Genomic DNA, 17,284 nt, shown 5'->3' on the forward strand with positions numbered 1-17,284 from the left:
TCGTCTTTGAAGGTGTAGTTCTTTCTCAATAACTTAATTTTGGAAGCACAAGGAACTTCCTTACTCTCTGTGAGAGGCTATTGCTGCTTTGTTAGTTGCTTCTCTTTTTTGCTGGGCTGGGCTAGAGTAGAGTTGAGAAATATTTTGGGACCCTGCACACCACTAGAAGAACATAGTTCCAGTAAGTGAGGAACAACTGCATTATGATTTGTGTCCAGGCTTTTGGGCAATGCAGACTAGATGCTTCCCCAGTTTCAACTTGGACTGAAAGGCTACAGGTCTGGCTTTGATTTTATGTGTAGAAAAAAGCAGTATTATACAGGGTAAGGTGCATTAGGCACACACCTACTAACCTAAGTATACTTAACAAATTCTCTGGTTTGTTTTTATAGATTTGTTCGGACCGTGCTACCATTTTCTCAGGAGTTTCAGAGAGATAAGCAGCCTAATGCACAGCCACAGTATCTCTATGGATCGAAGGTTAGATTCAATCGCCTTTATGCTTATGGTTTGCTAATGTTTAAAGGTATCTCTTTAAATTATAGAAATTATGGAACATGAAAGTTATTAAAAATGGACTGCAATACATTTTGTGAGTATTTTGACTTCAGCATACACATTTTTCCCCAGACTTTGCTGTGAAGCTCACCATATGTTTCAGCCAAAGTGCAGGTGATGAGTCTGATGTTTAGTCTTCTCTGACATAGCTAAAAATAAGTCCTTCTCTCAACCACCTTGCATTCCACAGTTGCTTATAGTGGCAGAGCAGACTCAAAGAAAAGATTAGTTAGTCATCTGGTGAAGTGAGAACAACAGCCCATCTTGGGTGCAGCTGCTCCCTTGTTACAGTGATGAAGAGTGTGATGGCAGCAGAAAAGGGAACAGATAGGAAAAACTGCTTCAGATTAATCTGACTTAAAAGGAATATAGATTCTGACCATCCTAAACTATTAGGAACCAGACTGCTTTTAGAAAAAAAAAAAAAGAAAAAGAAAAAGAAAAAGAAGCATTTCTTTGGCATCTTCAACCCAAGGACTTCAAAGGCATTGTGATGAATTTGTCCTTCTGGCCATCTCATTTCCTGTATTAGCACCATCTTTCTTGCTTTGCAGATTAGGAATGCCTTGAAGGTTTCTGCAAGTTTTCAATAGAAGTGCAGTCATGTACTCTGTGCTTTAAAACACATCTTAAGACAGTGCCCAGTACCGAGGTTAGAAAGGTGCTTAAGTGAGTGACAAGTTGAGAGTACTTGGCACAAGAGAATGGTCATGGGCTTTCATGGAGGTACCTAAGTGAGCAAAATTAGCCTGTATTCACAGGACCAATGCTATGCTCCTGTGTGCAGTATTGTGTGTGGGAGGGATAGATTTGTGTTAGATATAATTGTTCTCCAATTGGGACCATTCTCCTTGATCACTGCATGTTTATTTTCTTATGCTTCAGAATTACTATTTGAGTCTTAACAACAGTTAAAAGCATAGTGCATTAACATATATCTGGTCAGAAATATTGATCTACTTCCAACAGCAGTAAAAACCAGCAGTGGTATCTTCAGCAAATAATTTGAGAATGTTTAACAAGATGTCACGCTTAATTTTGCATTGTTTTCTTGAGTATCAGGGAGGCAAAATGAGAGTGGAAAAGATCAATAAAAATATAAGGATCAAAGTAGAGAATTATTGACTAAAAAAAAGTTTTAAAATTATGTACTCAATTAACCTTGTAATTTATACAAGTGCACTGTGTCATTTTTATGTCTAGCTACTTTCATTATCTAGCTCCTAAACATGAGCATACTTAGTTCTTGTTTTACTGTTATTTTCTACAGATTATATGGTGCAATCTCTGTGAAGCGATTTGCCTAGCAAGCTAGTTTTTGAGAGCTGAAGAGATAGCTCAGAAGTTACAAATATCAGTCCTAATATATCTGCTGCATTTGTAAAACTTTAATGCTTTTAAAATGTAAAGGAGGTGGAAAAGCATTCACATGTCTTTAATGTGGAATGTAACAGCTGATTGTCTGGTACTGTGAATAGTGTTTTATATAATTGTTCTCCAATTGGGACCAATAAATTATAGGAAAGTAGGATTTTCTTACATTAGAGTTATTGTGTTCCTTACTATTCACCAGATATAGTATGAAGAGCAAAAACCCCACTGAATTTAGTAGACATTGCTAACTTAATTTATGTAAGTGATGTGGGGTGAGTGACAGAGGATTAACTGGGGAACCCTTTTTTATCAGTCAGGTTACATTATTAAAATGAGTTTAGTAATCTTTACTCTGAGAGCTATACATTTTCAGAAATCTGATTACTTTTCTATATGAGCAGGAGCAATCAAGGGGGTTCTTAGATGTGTTTCTGAAGCAAGTTTTATGACTAGATATGCCTATATTATAAAATATTCCTGACTCTGTCATTTTAAATCTTTACAAGAGTATATTTTTATTCTTGAATCTGATGTATTTTGGAATTGATTGTAGCTGAATGGAATTTCAGGAGGACATTTCTACTGTATGTAGCAAGTAACGGATAGTAATTCTTAGGTGACAGAGGCTACACATTCTAGTGTGTGATATAATTGTGTGATATTCTGTGTACTATATAACCAGGCTTGTCACAGAGCACATGCTGGTTTGGGTCCTTTGACAGTTATATTGTTGAATTGCCTCCTGACTGGATCATAGTGGAGTATGGAGTAGCTGTGTATTTTTTATTTCATTGTCTTTTCTTGAGTTCTTGAACTACTCAAGATATTCAGGTGAGCACTTCCTATTGGTCATATAGCCAAGGAATATGACTTTTTAGTTTCCTTATTGGATTTTGTTGTTGTTGGTTGGGTTGGGGTTTTCTGGAGGGGTTGGGATTTTGGGGGTTTTTTTGGGTCTCTTCTGGGAATTTGAAACTAACTTTGCACGTTAATGAAGTACCTGGTTTTATAGCGGTTGTTCAGACCAGATTTTAAAAGCTTCCTTTCTGGCTTATACAACATTTTCCAAAGATGTTTGGATGTCTTCTGCATTTTGTAGATGCCAGCTCATTTGTTTTGTGAAAAAAAGACTCCTTTGGAAAATACTTCTCCATGTCAATGTAATGATTTTTACCTACTCCTAGTGCACAAATTAACAATTTGCACTATGTTGCATCTTGTTATTAGTTTAGTAATCACTTAAAGTGTTTACCCCTTACTAGATCACTGTTAAAACTAGACAGTGAACTACCAGATGACACTCCTTATGTGTTGCTTATTTGCAGCAGGTGCAAGATGGTCCATTGCTCATGAGATGATATACATGTTTCTCTAAGTAGTGTACACTAAACTCCTTGGGTGGAATGGTTTTATATTTAGAAGAAGTAAATCCCATTTCTGGGAGCACTTCCATGGTAGCTCCTTGCCTTCTCAATCTGATATATACATATGTCTTTTTGTATATATGTTTGTGTGTAAATAGCAAAATTCATTAGGTGAATTGCCTCAAAACTGCTTTAAGACTGAACTTCTCCTTGTTCTTGGTATGGTATATACATGTGTGTATAACTTATAAATGCATGTAAATATAGCCATTGGACTGCCTAAAACCTGCATAAAGAAACAGAGATGCAGAAGAGTAAACAGGTTTTCAAGGGCCCAAGATGTTGTCAGAGATGAGAATACATGTCTCTTGACTCCATCCCTTTAGCATTAAAATAATTTTTTCTGATGAAATCCTAATCAGAGAGATGTTACCATTAATTTGGTTACAATCTCATGTTAAAGCATTCTTTTCTGTCCCCACTACCCAGCCGCCCCTTTTTGCCAGTAAACCTGTAGTGTTGGCTTCATCCTCTGAAGGGAGTTTTTCAGTGTCTGTTTCATGAAACACCTTAATTTGAAACAGCAGTAAACTGTTATCATCTTCATGGTTTATTTAAGACTTTTGTGTAAGACAAAGAAAAACGTGTCAGCTGGAGGAAGTGCTATGTAGAGGGTAAAGAACATGGTTTATTGGCAACATAACACAATAAAGATGCCCGTTGAAGTGTTTTGTAACAGTAATACTCACCCCCATTCAGCACATGTTTCTGTGTCGTACCTACCCTCGTGGAAAAAAGTAAAAACAACTCATCAAACTTATGCCAGCTTGTATCTTCCTAGTGATACGAGAGTTGACGTCTTTCACAAGTTGTGGGAAATGTTGTCAAAACAGGGTAGCTGAAAAGACCCACTGCCGGCTGCGAAACATTCATCGGGCGCTCTCTTGCCAAGACTGTACACCTCCTTGGCTTCCAGGGCACAGTGGAAAGGGATGGCAACTGCCCAGCCAGCAGTTCTCCAGCCTCTACTGGTGCAACTGAGCTGTGTTAGCAAGAGTTGACTTTATGCATACGTTTAAAATGCCTGCCTGCAGTCCCAGTGTATATTTGTTTTTTAGAAATACCATATATTATACAGCAATACCAAGATTTATTATGTTTTTATGGAACACAAATGCATTTAAGAGATTTAAACCAGGGTTACTTATACATATAAGCCAGACAAGATGTGTCATGTTGTGAGGGTGAACAGATTTCTGTCCGAAGGACCTTTCTTGGCACTTTGCCGTGAAGTTCAAGGCAGAACGAGATAATAATCCAATTTTATTTTTACAAAAATAAAATATGTTTTGGCATGTTTTTACTTCCTTGCACCTTCGTTACACAAAACATTCTCTGTGGCTGGATAGAAATTTGCAATTGCTGAATGATTTTTATCATTGAAACTGAAAGGGAAGGAGAGAAGGAAGGGCCAGCAGTTGCCTGTCTGAACTCTCTTTCCTCTACAGGGAGTCACTTGCCTGTGGATCAGAAGGTAGCTTGTGGTGGGTGCAGAAGAGTGCAAACTACAATAACCCAGGATATTTCCTTGGTTTCATTAGAAGTGTCCTTATGGAGTCGCTATCTTATGTTGTAAGACTGAGGGGAAATTTCAGAGATAGGCAAAAGTTTACCATTAAGATCCTGGTGAGTTTAGCTTACGCGGTGAGACTGACCTCATTCAGATGGGAGCTGTGGGAAGGGCCGTGGTTGGCGAAGCGCGTAGTCTGAGTGTAGGAGTTTGTAGTGTGTAGTTTCAGAAGCAGTCAGGATTGTGGGAGTAAAACTCGCACTGGCAAACCACTGCACTCAGGGTGTATGCAGCAGTCTGGGTTGCCATCTGAAAACTTGTACTCAGTTTTAATTTATACTAGTAAAAGAAAAAAAGCTTCTTTGTCACTTTTGATTCATTGATTCATTTTTATATTTGTTTGTTGTTTTAGACTAAAGAAAAGCAACCAAAAAATCCCCTCAAAACGTAAACCTGTTATTTGCTACATGCTTCATTTTTAAATAATGGAGTGTGGCTGAAGTGCTCACTTAATGGGAATCTGAACCTTTACTTCTCAGTACCTCTGCTGGAAAGTGGCGTGTCACTGGAGGTACAGCTGGCAGCGCTGCAGTGAGCGGCCGGGGCTTTCCATTGGGAGTGCCGACAACGCACACAAAGTGTTTGAAACAGTTACCATGTTGTGTGTAGTAAAAATCTCCTCCCTGATGTAAGGTTTCTAATTTATAGCAGAGCACTGTCCTGTTGTTGGCATTAGTTCCTGGCTTTTGGATGTTGTCATGATGGGCTCCTTGCACGCTGAGGTATTCTCTATGATTGTAGCCAGCTGGATGCCACCTGGATGTTTTTCCTCAGTGTCCTGCATCATTTGTCTCTGCCTGCTGAGCTCCTCCGAGGTGTATGCCACGCTTTTGGTCCACACCTTCCCATGGTCTAGTTCGAAGGTCCCGTTTTGCTCTTGCAAACGCTCGCGTCTCCTGCGGCAGAGGAGGTGCAGGCAGCCGTAGAGGAGGATTGCGGTGATGATGAGGAGCAGGACGCTGCTGGTGAGCCATATGCCCAGTGCCAGCTCTTTCTTGGTGCTTCTTGTGGATGCCGAGTCTCGTTCCAGTGTGTTAAAAACTCTGCACTGGTCACTGGAGGGGTTGGCAGACTGGCAGGTCACGCACACGATGTATGTCGTTAACGGAGTTAGGTTTTCCACAACAAAGGAGGAGCGACTGCTGGGCACCCTCTCTTCCTTCTGAAAGCTCTTTCTTGAGTAAGTTGATAGCATGCTGTTCCAGTTAGGGTGGTACATGACGCTGTAAAAGCTGTCGGTACAACTGGCCATTTTTGGCCAAATTACCATTGCCGTGTTTCCTGTGATGTTTTGGACAGTTATTCCCATCGGGATGTTGCTCGGGTGGTTTTTTCTCTCCTGGTGCTGATCTCGCTGTGGGAAGGGAAGATGGTTTGTTTCCCAGGGAGGTAACTGAGAAGCTGCAGCACTGAGGATGTCGTGTGGGTCTTAATTGGAGTGCTCTGTAATTTAGGAAAAGAGTTTATTAGGAAAGTGTGCTCTTACTGCTGGTACTACTGTGTCAAAGGGAGAGCGTACTTTTTTCCCAAGTGAAAGGCTTGGTGTGTGCTCATAGAAATTCAACTGGAGCTGCTGCCTGGTGATCCAAATGATCAGTTGTATCTTGTCTCCATTAGAGACAGTGTGTTTTGCAGAATTTGCAATTGGGGAACCACTTCCTTTCACAGGTTGTTTTCAGACAACTGTGCCCTTGCAATGAAGAACGAAGGGATGCAGACCCTCAGCATCCCATTCAAAATTTGCCTCTATGTCAACTTTGGTATACATGCTGCCTAGGTATTTGGGACAGTCCCTAGAATAAGGTCACTGGATATTTTTGTCTTAAGGAATTTGTGGTTGGGTAACATTAAGGGAAAGAAAACCTCTTCAAGACTATAAAGAGAAGAAGTGAATATGCTTTGTGCTTCTGAAATATATACCCCTCCCACAGGGAAAAACAAACGATCAGAAGTTTACATAGATGCATTTGTAAATGCCTCTCTCCTTTGGAGCAATGCTGGAGTGTTCTTTTTAACAGAACAAACATTTCTGATAGGAAAAGAAATAATATAACATAATTTTATGTTACGAGTCAAACTCTCATGGAAAAAGAACGGCATTGAATTCTAAACTGAATTGAACCACTGTCTGGTTTGGCATTAAACTAAAAACTGACAGATTGACCATCCGACAAATTACCCATCACACAAAATACTTGTCCAATGAGTATGTTGATAAATGGGACTTGGGGTTTTTTGTTTGTTTGATTGTTTTAAATAAAAAAAAATGTAGCGTTTGCTTTTCTTTGTAGTCTGAATATCTTGCATTTTATTTTACTTATTTAGAGTTTTCAGTAATCTCAAAGCTTGCTTTTGTGAGCAATTAATTTTCTTATGTTAAGTGGCAAGTGAAGGGGTGGCAGGAGTGGATCTTGAGGGATAAGTTCCTCTGCCATCCACAGGTCTTGATTTTTGCCTGTCACAGTAAACTGAAAAACAGAACAGTATGCGGAAACATCACCAGACACTATTTTGTCTGCAATATCGTTTTACATAGTTTATCTATTCCTGATACTCTCCATTTTCGGCTGGTGAGTTAGCACATCTATAGCCACTGCTAGAACAGGAGCTGTGATGACTGTACATTGGTAGCATCAGAATCACAATATTTAGTCTTGGTGCTAGTCAGCCTCTTGGAAAAGCTTTCTCAAGCTAGGCTTAGTTGGTGAAATACAGTATTCACTGTAGCATACCTTTTGGATAAATAGTGTTTTTCTAAAAAAATAACTTTTCTGTGCTAAGTGATTGTTTGTAATTCCATAGTCTGTCTGCCCTGAACTAATACTCCTCCTTATCATAAATATAGCGTTAGAAAACCTGCCAATATTTTGAGATTCAGAGTTTGTGTTACCACTGTAAATAGGGTAAGGAAAACATCTATTTTCTAGAATTTTCTAAATGCTTCTATTAAAGAGTATCTTCCTTTCAGGACAAAAAGTTGGCTTCTGCCTTAGTAGACTTTTCATTAAAATTGTTATTTTATAACAAAACAAACTTTAATAATAGACAGTATATATTTTTGTTTGCTTGGCAGGTTTTTTTGCTTTTACTGTGATGAGGGTAACTTTTGAAAAGGTTTAGCAATTTAACCTGATTCTTTTTTAGTTTAATAGTCAGTTGCTAGTGGCACTCATCTGAAAGTTTTTTCCACTGTGAAAGTTTCTTACTTGTAATGAACAGAAATGCCCATGACAGTGACATTATGTTTCATTGTTTATGACTTCATTATAAAAAAAATATGTATTTTTTTAAATGATCAGGTTTTGGTTGTTAGGTCTCCTGACTAAATAACAATTGACTATTGAAAATTCTCTTAATGAAGAAAGATTTTCTCATAACATATTCTGAAATTATTCTGTAATACTTTTATTATATTTAATACTAGATAGGAGGCTAGCAAAATATATATTATTCTAGTGTAACTTTGATAGTTACATTACATTAATATTAAGAATTCTGTGACTGTTTATGTACGAAAACTGTTGCTTGAGGCTTTTGCATTATACTTAACTGGGAAGCGTGAAAAAAAGATGTATGTTTATTTTCATTACAATGTAAAACCTTAGAAATGACTGCTCTGGGTAGTTGCTATGATTCTAATTGTGTAGTAAGTGCACCCCTTTTAATACAGCAACAGTATAAAGAAAGTGAGTTTGCTATCAAATAACAGACCCATTTTGTCATCTACCCAACTTCTGCAGATATTAAAATTGGGCGTATTAGTAAGATCAGAGCTTTTACTTGCTCATTTGTCTTCTCTTTAGCTAGTAGATCCCAATTACTTAAAATTATAATTCATTTTTTATAGAACACTTCCTAACACAGTTTAAAAACATTTTTTTCATCCTCACAACATTTTGTAAGTAGAATGTTTGGATTTTAATTAAATAACAATAATACATTTCTGTTGTTATAAAACATCAGTTGTTAGAAGACATAAAATTACTGGCATGTAAATAGAAAACCCGTTTGATGTTTTATGGATAAAAAAGTCAGTACTTACCGTCACTTCCTGATGGAAATTTCAGAACAGAATTTTCATATGGTGCTGCTGCTGCAAAAATGACATAAACACTAAAATTTCCGTATCCTTTTTCACTTGAGTTATTTCCTGGCTGATCTCTGCTTGCCAGTCTGCTTTTTCTTCCCCTCAGATTCCCTGGAGTGAATTCTCAGTGTTTAGTGCTTTCAATTTTTTTCTTCGATGCCGCTGGTGGCACGGTTCCTTTTGTCTCTTCCACTTAAATTCCTGCAGGAGCACATCTTGTCTAAAGGTATTGTTGCCTTGCTTTTCAAAGAACATCCAGGAGAAAAAATGACTTTTCCCTCCCCTCACTTGCTTGCCTCCCCTTGCAGAGTGTACTGCCTGAACATCCCTGTTATATGCTCTTGTGCCTGTACCAGGGATGCTGTGAGTGATTAGTGTTAGCACTTTGATGACATCAGCAACTAGCAACTCTCTCTCTCTCTCCCCCCTTTAAAAATGTAATTGAAGTAGGGGAGGGAGCCAGCATAGCTTAAAATAAAAAAAAGCTCCCTCTCTCTTTCCTTTCCTTCCTCCCCCCAACTTTCTTAGTGGCTTCTTCCCAAAGGATTTTTATGCTTTTGTGCATTATAGGGGGGAAGTGGCAGAGGCATGTGATGGTGTTTTCTAAATCCCTTGTCAGAGTTTATAAAGCTCTGCTAATCCAGCATTTACAAATGGATCATTTTAGGTACTTCCCTATGAGGGTTACAGTAAAGAAAGATGTACTTTTAGATGGATTACTTCTTATTGTTATTTATTGGTGAGTTTTTAAATATTGAAATCATGTTTTTAGGGCTTGCTTTTCTATGACAAACTTCTGCTGTGTGAAGAGGAGTTCCCTCCCCTTAACCTCACGGCAGTAAAATGCTTTAACCTCACGACAGTAAAAGTCTCCTTGTGCTATAGCCAAAATGGATAGTTTGGACACATTTATTGTGGGGACCTACCTGACTGGAAACATCAAAAGCAAAAGATGAAATCTCACCTGTTAGGGACAACTGTCTAAATACTTAGTGTATTGGGACATTCATCTGCAGGTTCTCATTCTTAAGGTTTTACCAGTTCTTTCCCCTGTTGATGCCCAGACCCCTTTTCTGTGAGCAGAGCCCTACGCAAGCGCACACATTGTACTGGAGGGATGCAGCTGGGCTGTCCACCCAGTGGGGTGTGTTTGAAGTTTAGTCTTTTAGCCATCTCCCATCTAATATCAGGACTGTGTCCTGTATTAGGAGTCTAATAATTAGCAAAGTGTCTATTTTAGTTTGTGTTCACAGAAAAGTTTGCTGAGTGTTTGGAAACAGCCCTTCTCCACAAAATCAACACAAGTCCACAGTCCTTAGAAGAGAGCTTCCCAGACTGAAGGACGGCTGAGGCCAGGGAAGTCTCCAGAGGAGGGTGACCTGCACTGGTCACCTGTGCAGTTGGGTCTCAAACATCCCCAAGGACAGAGACTCCACAGCTTCTCTGTTTGACCACCCTCACTGTAGTGAAGTTTTTTCTGATATTTAAGTGGTGTTTCCTGTTTGTGCCCATTGCCCCTTGTCCTGTCACCAGGCACCACTGAGCAGAGTTGGCTCCATCATCTTTACTCTCCCCATCAGTTACTTATGCACGTGGATGTGATCCCCCTGAGCTTTTTCTTCGAAAACAGTCCCAGCTCTCAGCCTTTCCTCATAGGACAGATGCTCTAGTTCCTTAATCATCTTTGAGGCTCACTGGTGGACCATCCCATACATCTCTCCATGTCTCTCCTGTACCGGACAGCCCTTTCCTGGACCTAGGACTCCAGGTGTGTCTCACCTGTGCTGAGTAGAGGGGATAGATCACCTCCCTTCACCTGCCAGCAGTGCTCTGCCAGGTGCAGCCCCACTGGCTGTTGACCGCCTTTGCCGTGAGGACGTCCTGCTGGCTCCTAGGCAGCTTCTTGTTCACTGGGACCCTCGAGATAAGAAAAACAAAAAACCACGCAAACGCAACTTCTGCAGGTCAGGCTGTCTTGCTGTATAGTTGCTTCACACAGATGGAGACAGAAGTTCAGGCATGTGAGAAATATAACTAAACTTAGTAAATTTCAGTACTGGAAACTTCTTGAATTTTCATGTTGCAGAGATAAATTGCTGGTTATAATTTTCTGTGGTTGTGGAAGCACAATAAAATTAATGTAATTTTCTATGTGTGTGTGTTTTAATAACATAAGCAAAGTTTCTGACTTAGATCAGGAGTTGTTTGATTTGGAAAGTTGGTTTTGGATCTCTAGTTCTCTCTTGTTATGGCCTAGATGGTCTCTTCTGAGCCTGTGCTTTCATGTATGTCTTTCCTAATGCAACAATTTTTGACCCATGAGGGTTTGTGAAGTACATCTAAGGCATCCGCAAAAGGTGACCAAGAAGTGTTAACCTGCTGCCAAATTTGCATTTGCTATATGACAATCTAGAATCCAACTTTGAAATTTCTAAGTCCACAGTTCAAAACAGGTTGGAAACCGGTGTTTATATGGAGATTTACAACATAGATCTTCTGTGTATCTTCTGTCCCAATCTCTTGTAAAGATGATTTGTAAGTCGTTTTCTTTTATGAGACTGAAATCCTCCCAAGAGTTTGGTAGAGTTTCATGACTTGAATTCCTAGTAGTTTCTTTGTGCAGTGCCAGGTATTACAGTATCTGCTACTGACTTGCATGCATAACTGGGGCAGGAACAGCACTGGAGGGAAGGCCAGTGTTCTCCCTGGATACTGGTGAAGGAAGATTTTCTGTTACAGCTGATGTGTGTGGAGTTGAAAGTCAAATAGTATACTGTCTTTCCTGCATGTATTAGAGAGAATGAAAACTGCAGAAAAGAAAAGGAAACACGACAGAACCTTCTGCAAGAAAGGTGGACAACATTCCCTTTTAAAATTAAATTTCAGGATATTAGGAGAACAACCCACTTACAGAAGTGGAAGATGTTAAGTTAGCTAAGTCCTCTTTGATCCACAGCTTCAGCAAACAGTTCCTAAATCCCTGTGCAGCATCAGTCTGCACAGTTGTGTTCGCTTTGAAGAAATAGTAATTAATATGGCAAAGGACCTGATTTTATTTATACAACTCTGGAATAATTTCCATGAGGTTACCTCCCAGACTTAGTTTTGCTTTGATCTTGTGTACAGCCAAGGGATTTGAAAAAAAGAGATCCTTATTAATTAGTTGCAGAGAGCAGTAACTACAGAAGGCAGTGAGATACAAAGTTGTTATTTTGCTTTTAATACGCTTTAAAGTGCTGTTTAAATGAGATTCTTATAAAGATGTAATCAGTTGCAATTGTCATTAATGATATCTGTTCTCTTGTTTTAGGCGTTGAATCTGGCGTATTCCAGCATCTACAGCAACTACAGGAATTTTGTTGGGCCTCCTCACTTTAAAGTCATCTGTAGACTTCTTGGGTATCAGGGTATTGCTGTGGTGATGGAGGAGCTGCTGAAAGTTGTCAAGAGCCTGGTATGCCAATTGTCTTTCATTTTCTACTATTCCAAATGGCTTCTGATAGGAAATGTCTTAAGAAAAACAAGGCAAAAGTAAGATCTTGGATAAAACTAATTAAATGTTACTTCCATTGAAGTTCAGTATAAGTTATGTTTGAGTGAAGTTGACGTGTACTCAATGTCATGCGAAAGCAATAGGTGATGTGCCTTGGTAGCCTGATCAGTGTTTTGAAAACCTTGGATTCTGTGTTGGAGATTAATCTAATTTGTGGAGACCTATGCTGTTAGGTCCTGGGTAGACTCTGGAAAAGTATGAATGTTTCAAATTAGTTGATTGCAACAAAGATTGTGCTGAAAATTCACTTTCTCAATATTTTTTTGGGAACAACTTTGGGAACTTTCCTTTTGGGAAAGGAGTGTGCTTTCTGCCTTGCCTAACTTCAGGGCTTTAATTAATAACATCATTGACAGATGACGTCTTAATAACAAGGCAAGTGTAATCTCTGTGCTTGATCTAGCAATGGATAGCATCAAGCCTATTTAGAAGAGTGCTCAGACCAGATGGTTAAGAAGTTATCCATACAGCCTGGGTATCTCGTATTGGAAAGGGCCTTTTCTGTAACGAGGAGGAAGTTGAGGCACTGTTTGTTCGCTGTATTATTAGTATCTGTGTATACAGTCATGCAGTTAAATTTAAGCCAAAGGAATGGTCTTTTCCTCCCTATCCTTGTTCACTGTAAGGAACATGGTGCCAAAATAATCCCAACTATACTGGAGGATAGCTGTAGTTTTCATAATCTCACTTCAGACACTGGACACAGTCAGCAGTTTGTTTACAGTGATTCCCACAATGTTCTAAGTACATTTTTGATGTTCTAGAAAGGCTGGAGCCTGCTTGAAGAGGTATTATGTTCTAATCTTCAGGGAAAAGAGGAAAACAGATATTTTTCATGGTTTGGGGTCACATGTTGGTTTATTGTTTTTTGGAGGATTTGTTTTTATTAAAGTAGTAAATCATCTCAATTAATTAAAGGTAGCATTGAACACTTGGGCATTTATAAAGGCTAAAAGGCCTGGGGGGAGGTATCCTGCTGATGCCTGATGCAGATGCTCAGGTGCATGAATGAGATAGGTGTCTAGTGAGAGGAAGTCAAACTGACTGTATACTGGGACTATGTCTTAACTGGTATGCACCATAGACTGCGAATGTGTCCTAACTGGTGTGTCCATATGTCTGGAATAACCAGTTTGAGCTGTTACAGACATACCTAATGCTAAGGACTTTTCTGTTGCTGCTTTTGAAAGTGTTCAAATGCAACTTTTTTTTTTACGAAAAATCTAAAAGTTGGTTAGACAATAGAGATGGTCTGCAAGAGAAGAGCATGATTTCCTCATTTTTATCTTCCTGGCCTTAGCTGTTGTGCCACTCTTCCTGTAGCAAAAAGTGCCTAATGCCATATGAAGGAAAGTGCAACTGTATTAATTTGAAAAAGTTGCCTTTTTGAAGTTGATGACTGTCAGAATTAAATGCAAGATTTTTAGAGCTTGTTCAATTCATGTGTCATTTATTTGTTGTAAAGTTTCTTGGTTCAACAACACTGACATGTTTACACACATCTGTTTTCTCTTAGTTACAAGGGACGATTCTCCAGTATGTCAAGACCCTAATGGAAGTGATGCCTAAGATCTGTAGGTTACCAAGACATGAGTATGGTTCACCAGGTTAGTTCATGTTTGGTGTTACCATAGTAGCCTTAATAAGATGATACTAAATTACTGTCTTCTGGATCATGTGTACCTCTCTCTTCCTCCCCCCCATTTCTCTCTCATGATAATCAGCACTTAGGCTTTTGTTTTTTTCATAATAAAACTCATTGAATGAATAATAATAATAAAACTCAATGAAGTACTCCGTAAAGTTTTAAGACTTCCATGCTTAGGGCAAATAAAAGGATGGCAATCATGGAATCATAGAATGGTTTGGGTTGGAAGGGACCTCAAAGATCATCTAGTTCCAACCCCCCTGCCATGAGCAGTGACACCTTCCACTAGATCAGGCTGCTCAAAGCCTCATCCAGCCTGGCCTTGAACACTTCCAGGAAGGAGGCAATCTGTATATAGACAGCCTTAGAACATAGTTGATTTTGAGCTGAGATTATCACAATAGTTTCTAGTCTTTCTCATAAGCGTTGAGAGCTTTTCCCTCTGCAAGTTAGTGTCTCACACTTGTTCTGTTTAAATGTCTAATTTAGATAACCCTGATTCTCTAGAAAAGCCTTTATTCCCTCTTCCTTTGCCCTTATCAAATGTAAGATAAAAGGAATGCTCCTGCTGAGAGAGGCAAACTGGTCCTGCCAGAATAGTTATGTTTGAGGCTTGTGTGGGGCATATCATAGCCACTTAACAGGAGGTGTGACAGTTGCAGAAGAAGAAATGACTTTGAAATCTGCTTGCCACTATGGAGAAATGATTGACTAATTAGTATTTATCACATTGTTCACTGAAATTCTGAAACTGCTTCTCCCCTTCAAAATATTCCTCCTCTGCAACTTCTAATTAACACAAATTAATCCTTCCATGTGCCACCCACCTCCTGACTATATCTTTATTTTCCCAGAGTCGTTTAGGTTTATTAAATGCTACTCCAACTGGAATGAAGTTGTTTGGGTTTTTTTTTTTTTTCTGCTTCCCACAGCTTGCCTGACGCTCATTACTAATATTAAACGAAATCGAGGACTTAACTAAGTGTTTCCTTCCTGGTTTTCTCCCTGGAGCAGTATAGTTAGCAGTATAAAAATAATTTATCTGAGGTTTTTAGCCACTCATTAAGGTCTGACCACACAAGTAGGTATTCTCAAATATAGATTATGTATCACCAGGGTCTGCGATGCTGCAGGTGACATTAAGAAGCTCATAGTCTCTTGCCAGAAATCCTCACCTTTAAGGAGTATTTGGCAGGAGATGCCCAGGGACATAAGCAGAAACTTTCTCTTGAAGTTAAAAGGCAGTGTATCCTATAGGAAAGGCAAAACTTGTGCAATGGTAGCCTTCACAGGATTAATTAAAACATTTCAAAATCTTTTATCACTTTCCTGTTTGGTAGGCATCACTAAGTGCTTTGACCTCATATTTATTCTTTAAAAAGAAATCCTGTATGTTTAGATGCCTACTGTACCAAGAGATCCGAGTAACTCTAGGTGTTACAATGGAAGATCATAGCAACTGGATTTGGACTGGATCTCAAAACCCAGCCTGGTTCTGAGCTCCTTCACTGCCACTGTTCCTAACAGGTTTTGTCTTGACACATGTATTTTTCCTGTTTTGAACTATTTCTAGCAGTGGACACTTAATAACTTCCCAGAGAGTCTCTTCCAATAAATGTCAGAGACAGCCTTTATAGCACTGTCACGCTGCCCCTCCCTTTCCTTTCGAAGATGCCAGACAGAAAATGTGTGTGGAAGCTCAGGGCACCTCACATCACTGAAGAATTGTGTTGTGCTCTGTCATCTCTCCATCATGGAGCTGTCTGCCCTTGGAGCAGCTCTGACTAATAAAGGAAAATGTTCTCTGCAATGGGGATATGCTGTAGATTTTAACCCTCGTCTGGTGTCTTGAGAGGAACTGCCGGATAGTAGAAGGGCAGGCTCAAATCCTGCTTGATTTGAATCCCTGTCCTCTCCTTTCTGTGCTAAATTCTCCTCTGTAGCAGTCTTTGCCATACCCTGTTTACTTGGTTCACCACAGAAAATGCAAACTAATACACGTCAGCTGTTGTCTGTTCCCTCCTCTGCCTCCAAAAGCTTCCTGCAGAAGTTAGTAGCTGTAATAGCAAGCCTGAGTGCTGTGGAGAGTAGCTGTATGCTGCTTCTGTTCTTTCATAACAAATCACTGAATCACTTCTTTATAACTGGCACTACCTACACCTACAGACCAAAACTGTCATTCCAATCTACAGATTAAATATGTAGATTCTCATCTGTCTTGATGTAACATGTACTTCTCAATTCAGAGTTCATTTCCTGAGTCCATTCTCCACGTGCAAAGTGATTTAGGTATGTTGAGTAAGTAAGCCTCTAGCTATTTCATGCACTTCACACTTTTCACTTGGAGAGCTTTGTATTGTATTTATTGCAATTCCTTGAGTCCTACATAATCAGCCCTCTAGACTTGTGGATTTCTGAACAGTGATTTATTCCTGCTAAAAGGAGCAGGGTACAGACAGTAGCATCAGAGTTGTTCAGGACTCCTGTTTGCCAATGGGTTTGTTTCCATAGGAACAGTCTAAAGCAGTGGGGAACTTGCTCATCTTGTAGTCATAAAAATATTTGTCTAAAAATACATTAAGCATAAGGATTTTTAAAGGGACCTTTTAAAGTCACTAAAGCTCTTAAAGGAATACTGGCCTATAAGGGTTTAAACTTGACATTTCATCTTGGAGGTAACATTTTCTTCTGCTATTTTTCTGGTATTTGAATATGGCATTCAAAAAATTTTAATAAATGATTATTTTATGCCCTGCCACTCTGAATTGTCATTGAAGATGATAAGGAAAGCAGTTTGTCAGCTCTGCTGTGAGATGAGGCTTAGGTTTTTCTCGCTGGTATATCACCCCTCCAAAATAAAGGGTTTTTTAAAAAAATCAATGAGCTTAGCATTGAAGGGCCAGTAATTGATTTTGATCAGGTTTTTGATCAAAATAGGAGAATAAGATCACAGAATCACAGAATGTTGGGGATTGGAAGGGGCCTCAAAAGATCATCCAGTCCAACTCCCCTGCCAGAGCAGGAACCTAAACGAAATTACACAGGAAGGCGTCCAGGCGGGTCTTGAATG

The 17,284-nt window shown here is 39.2% G+C and overlaps 2 protein-coding genes across 5 annotated transcripts in view; one reads left to right on the forward strand and one right to left on the reverse strand.

Annotated features, from left to right (window-relative positions):
- Positions 1-17,284, forward strand: part of CYFIP1 (cytoplasmic FMR1 interacting protein 1) — a 61,626-nt gene that overhangs the window by 31,685 nt on the left and 12,657 nt on the right. For all 4 annotated transcript variants that reach the window (XM_010162996.2, XM_029083759.1, XM_010162997.1 and 1 more), the window contains 3 exons: positions 393-480; positions 12,324-12,467; positions 14,083-14,173. In XM_010162996.2, the coding sequence (XP_010161298.1) occupies positions 393-480; positions 12,324-12,467; positions 14,083-14,173 (323 nt within the window). The remainder of the gene's footprint in view (positions 1-392; positions 481-12,323; positions 12,468-14,082; positions 14,174-17,284) is intronic.
- Positions 5,564-6,235, reverse strand: LOC114818336 (fibronectin type III domain-containing protein 9). Its single transcript, XM_029083760.1, has one exon. The coding sequence runs from the start codon at positions 6,233-6,235 to the stop codon at positions 5,564-5,566; it is 672 nt and encodes a 223-aa protein (XP_028939593.1).

The sequence above is a fragment of the Antrostomus carolinensis genome, unplaced genomic scaffold (genome assembly GCF_000700745.2).
Source record: "Antrostomus carolinensis isolate BGI_N321 unplaced genomic scaffold, ASM70074v2 scaffold4412, whole genome shotgun sequence".
Classification (NCBI taxonomy): Eukaryota; Metazoa; Chordata; class Aves; order Caprimulgiformes; family Caprimulgidae; genus Antrostomus; species Antrostomus carolinensis.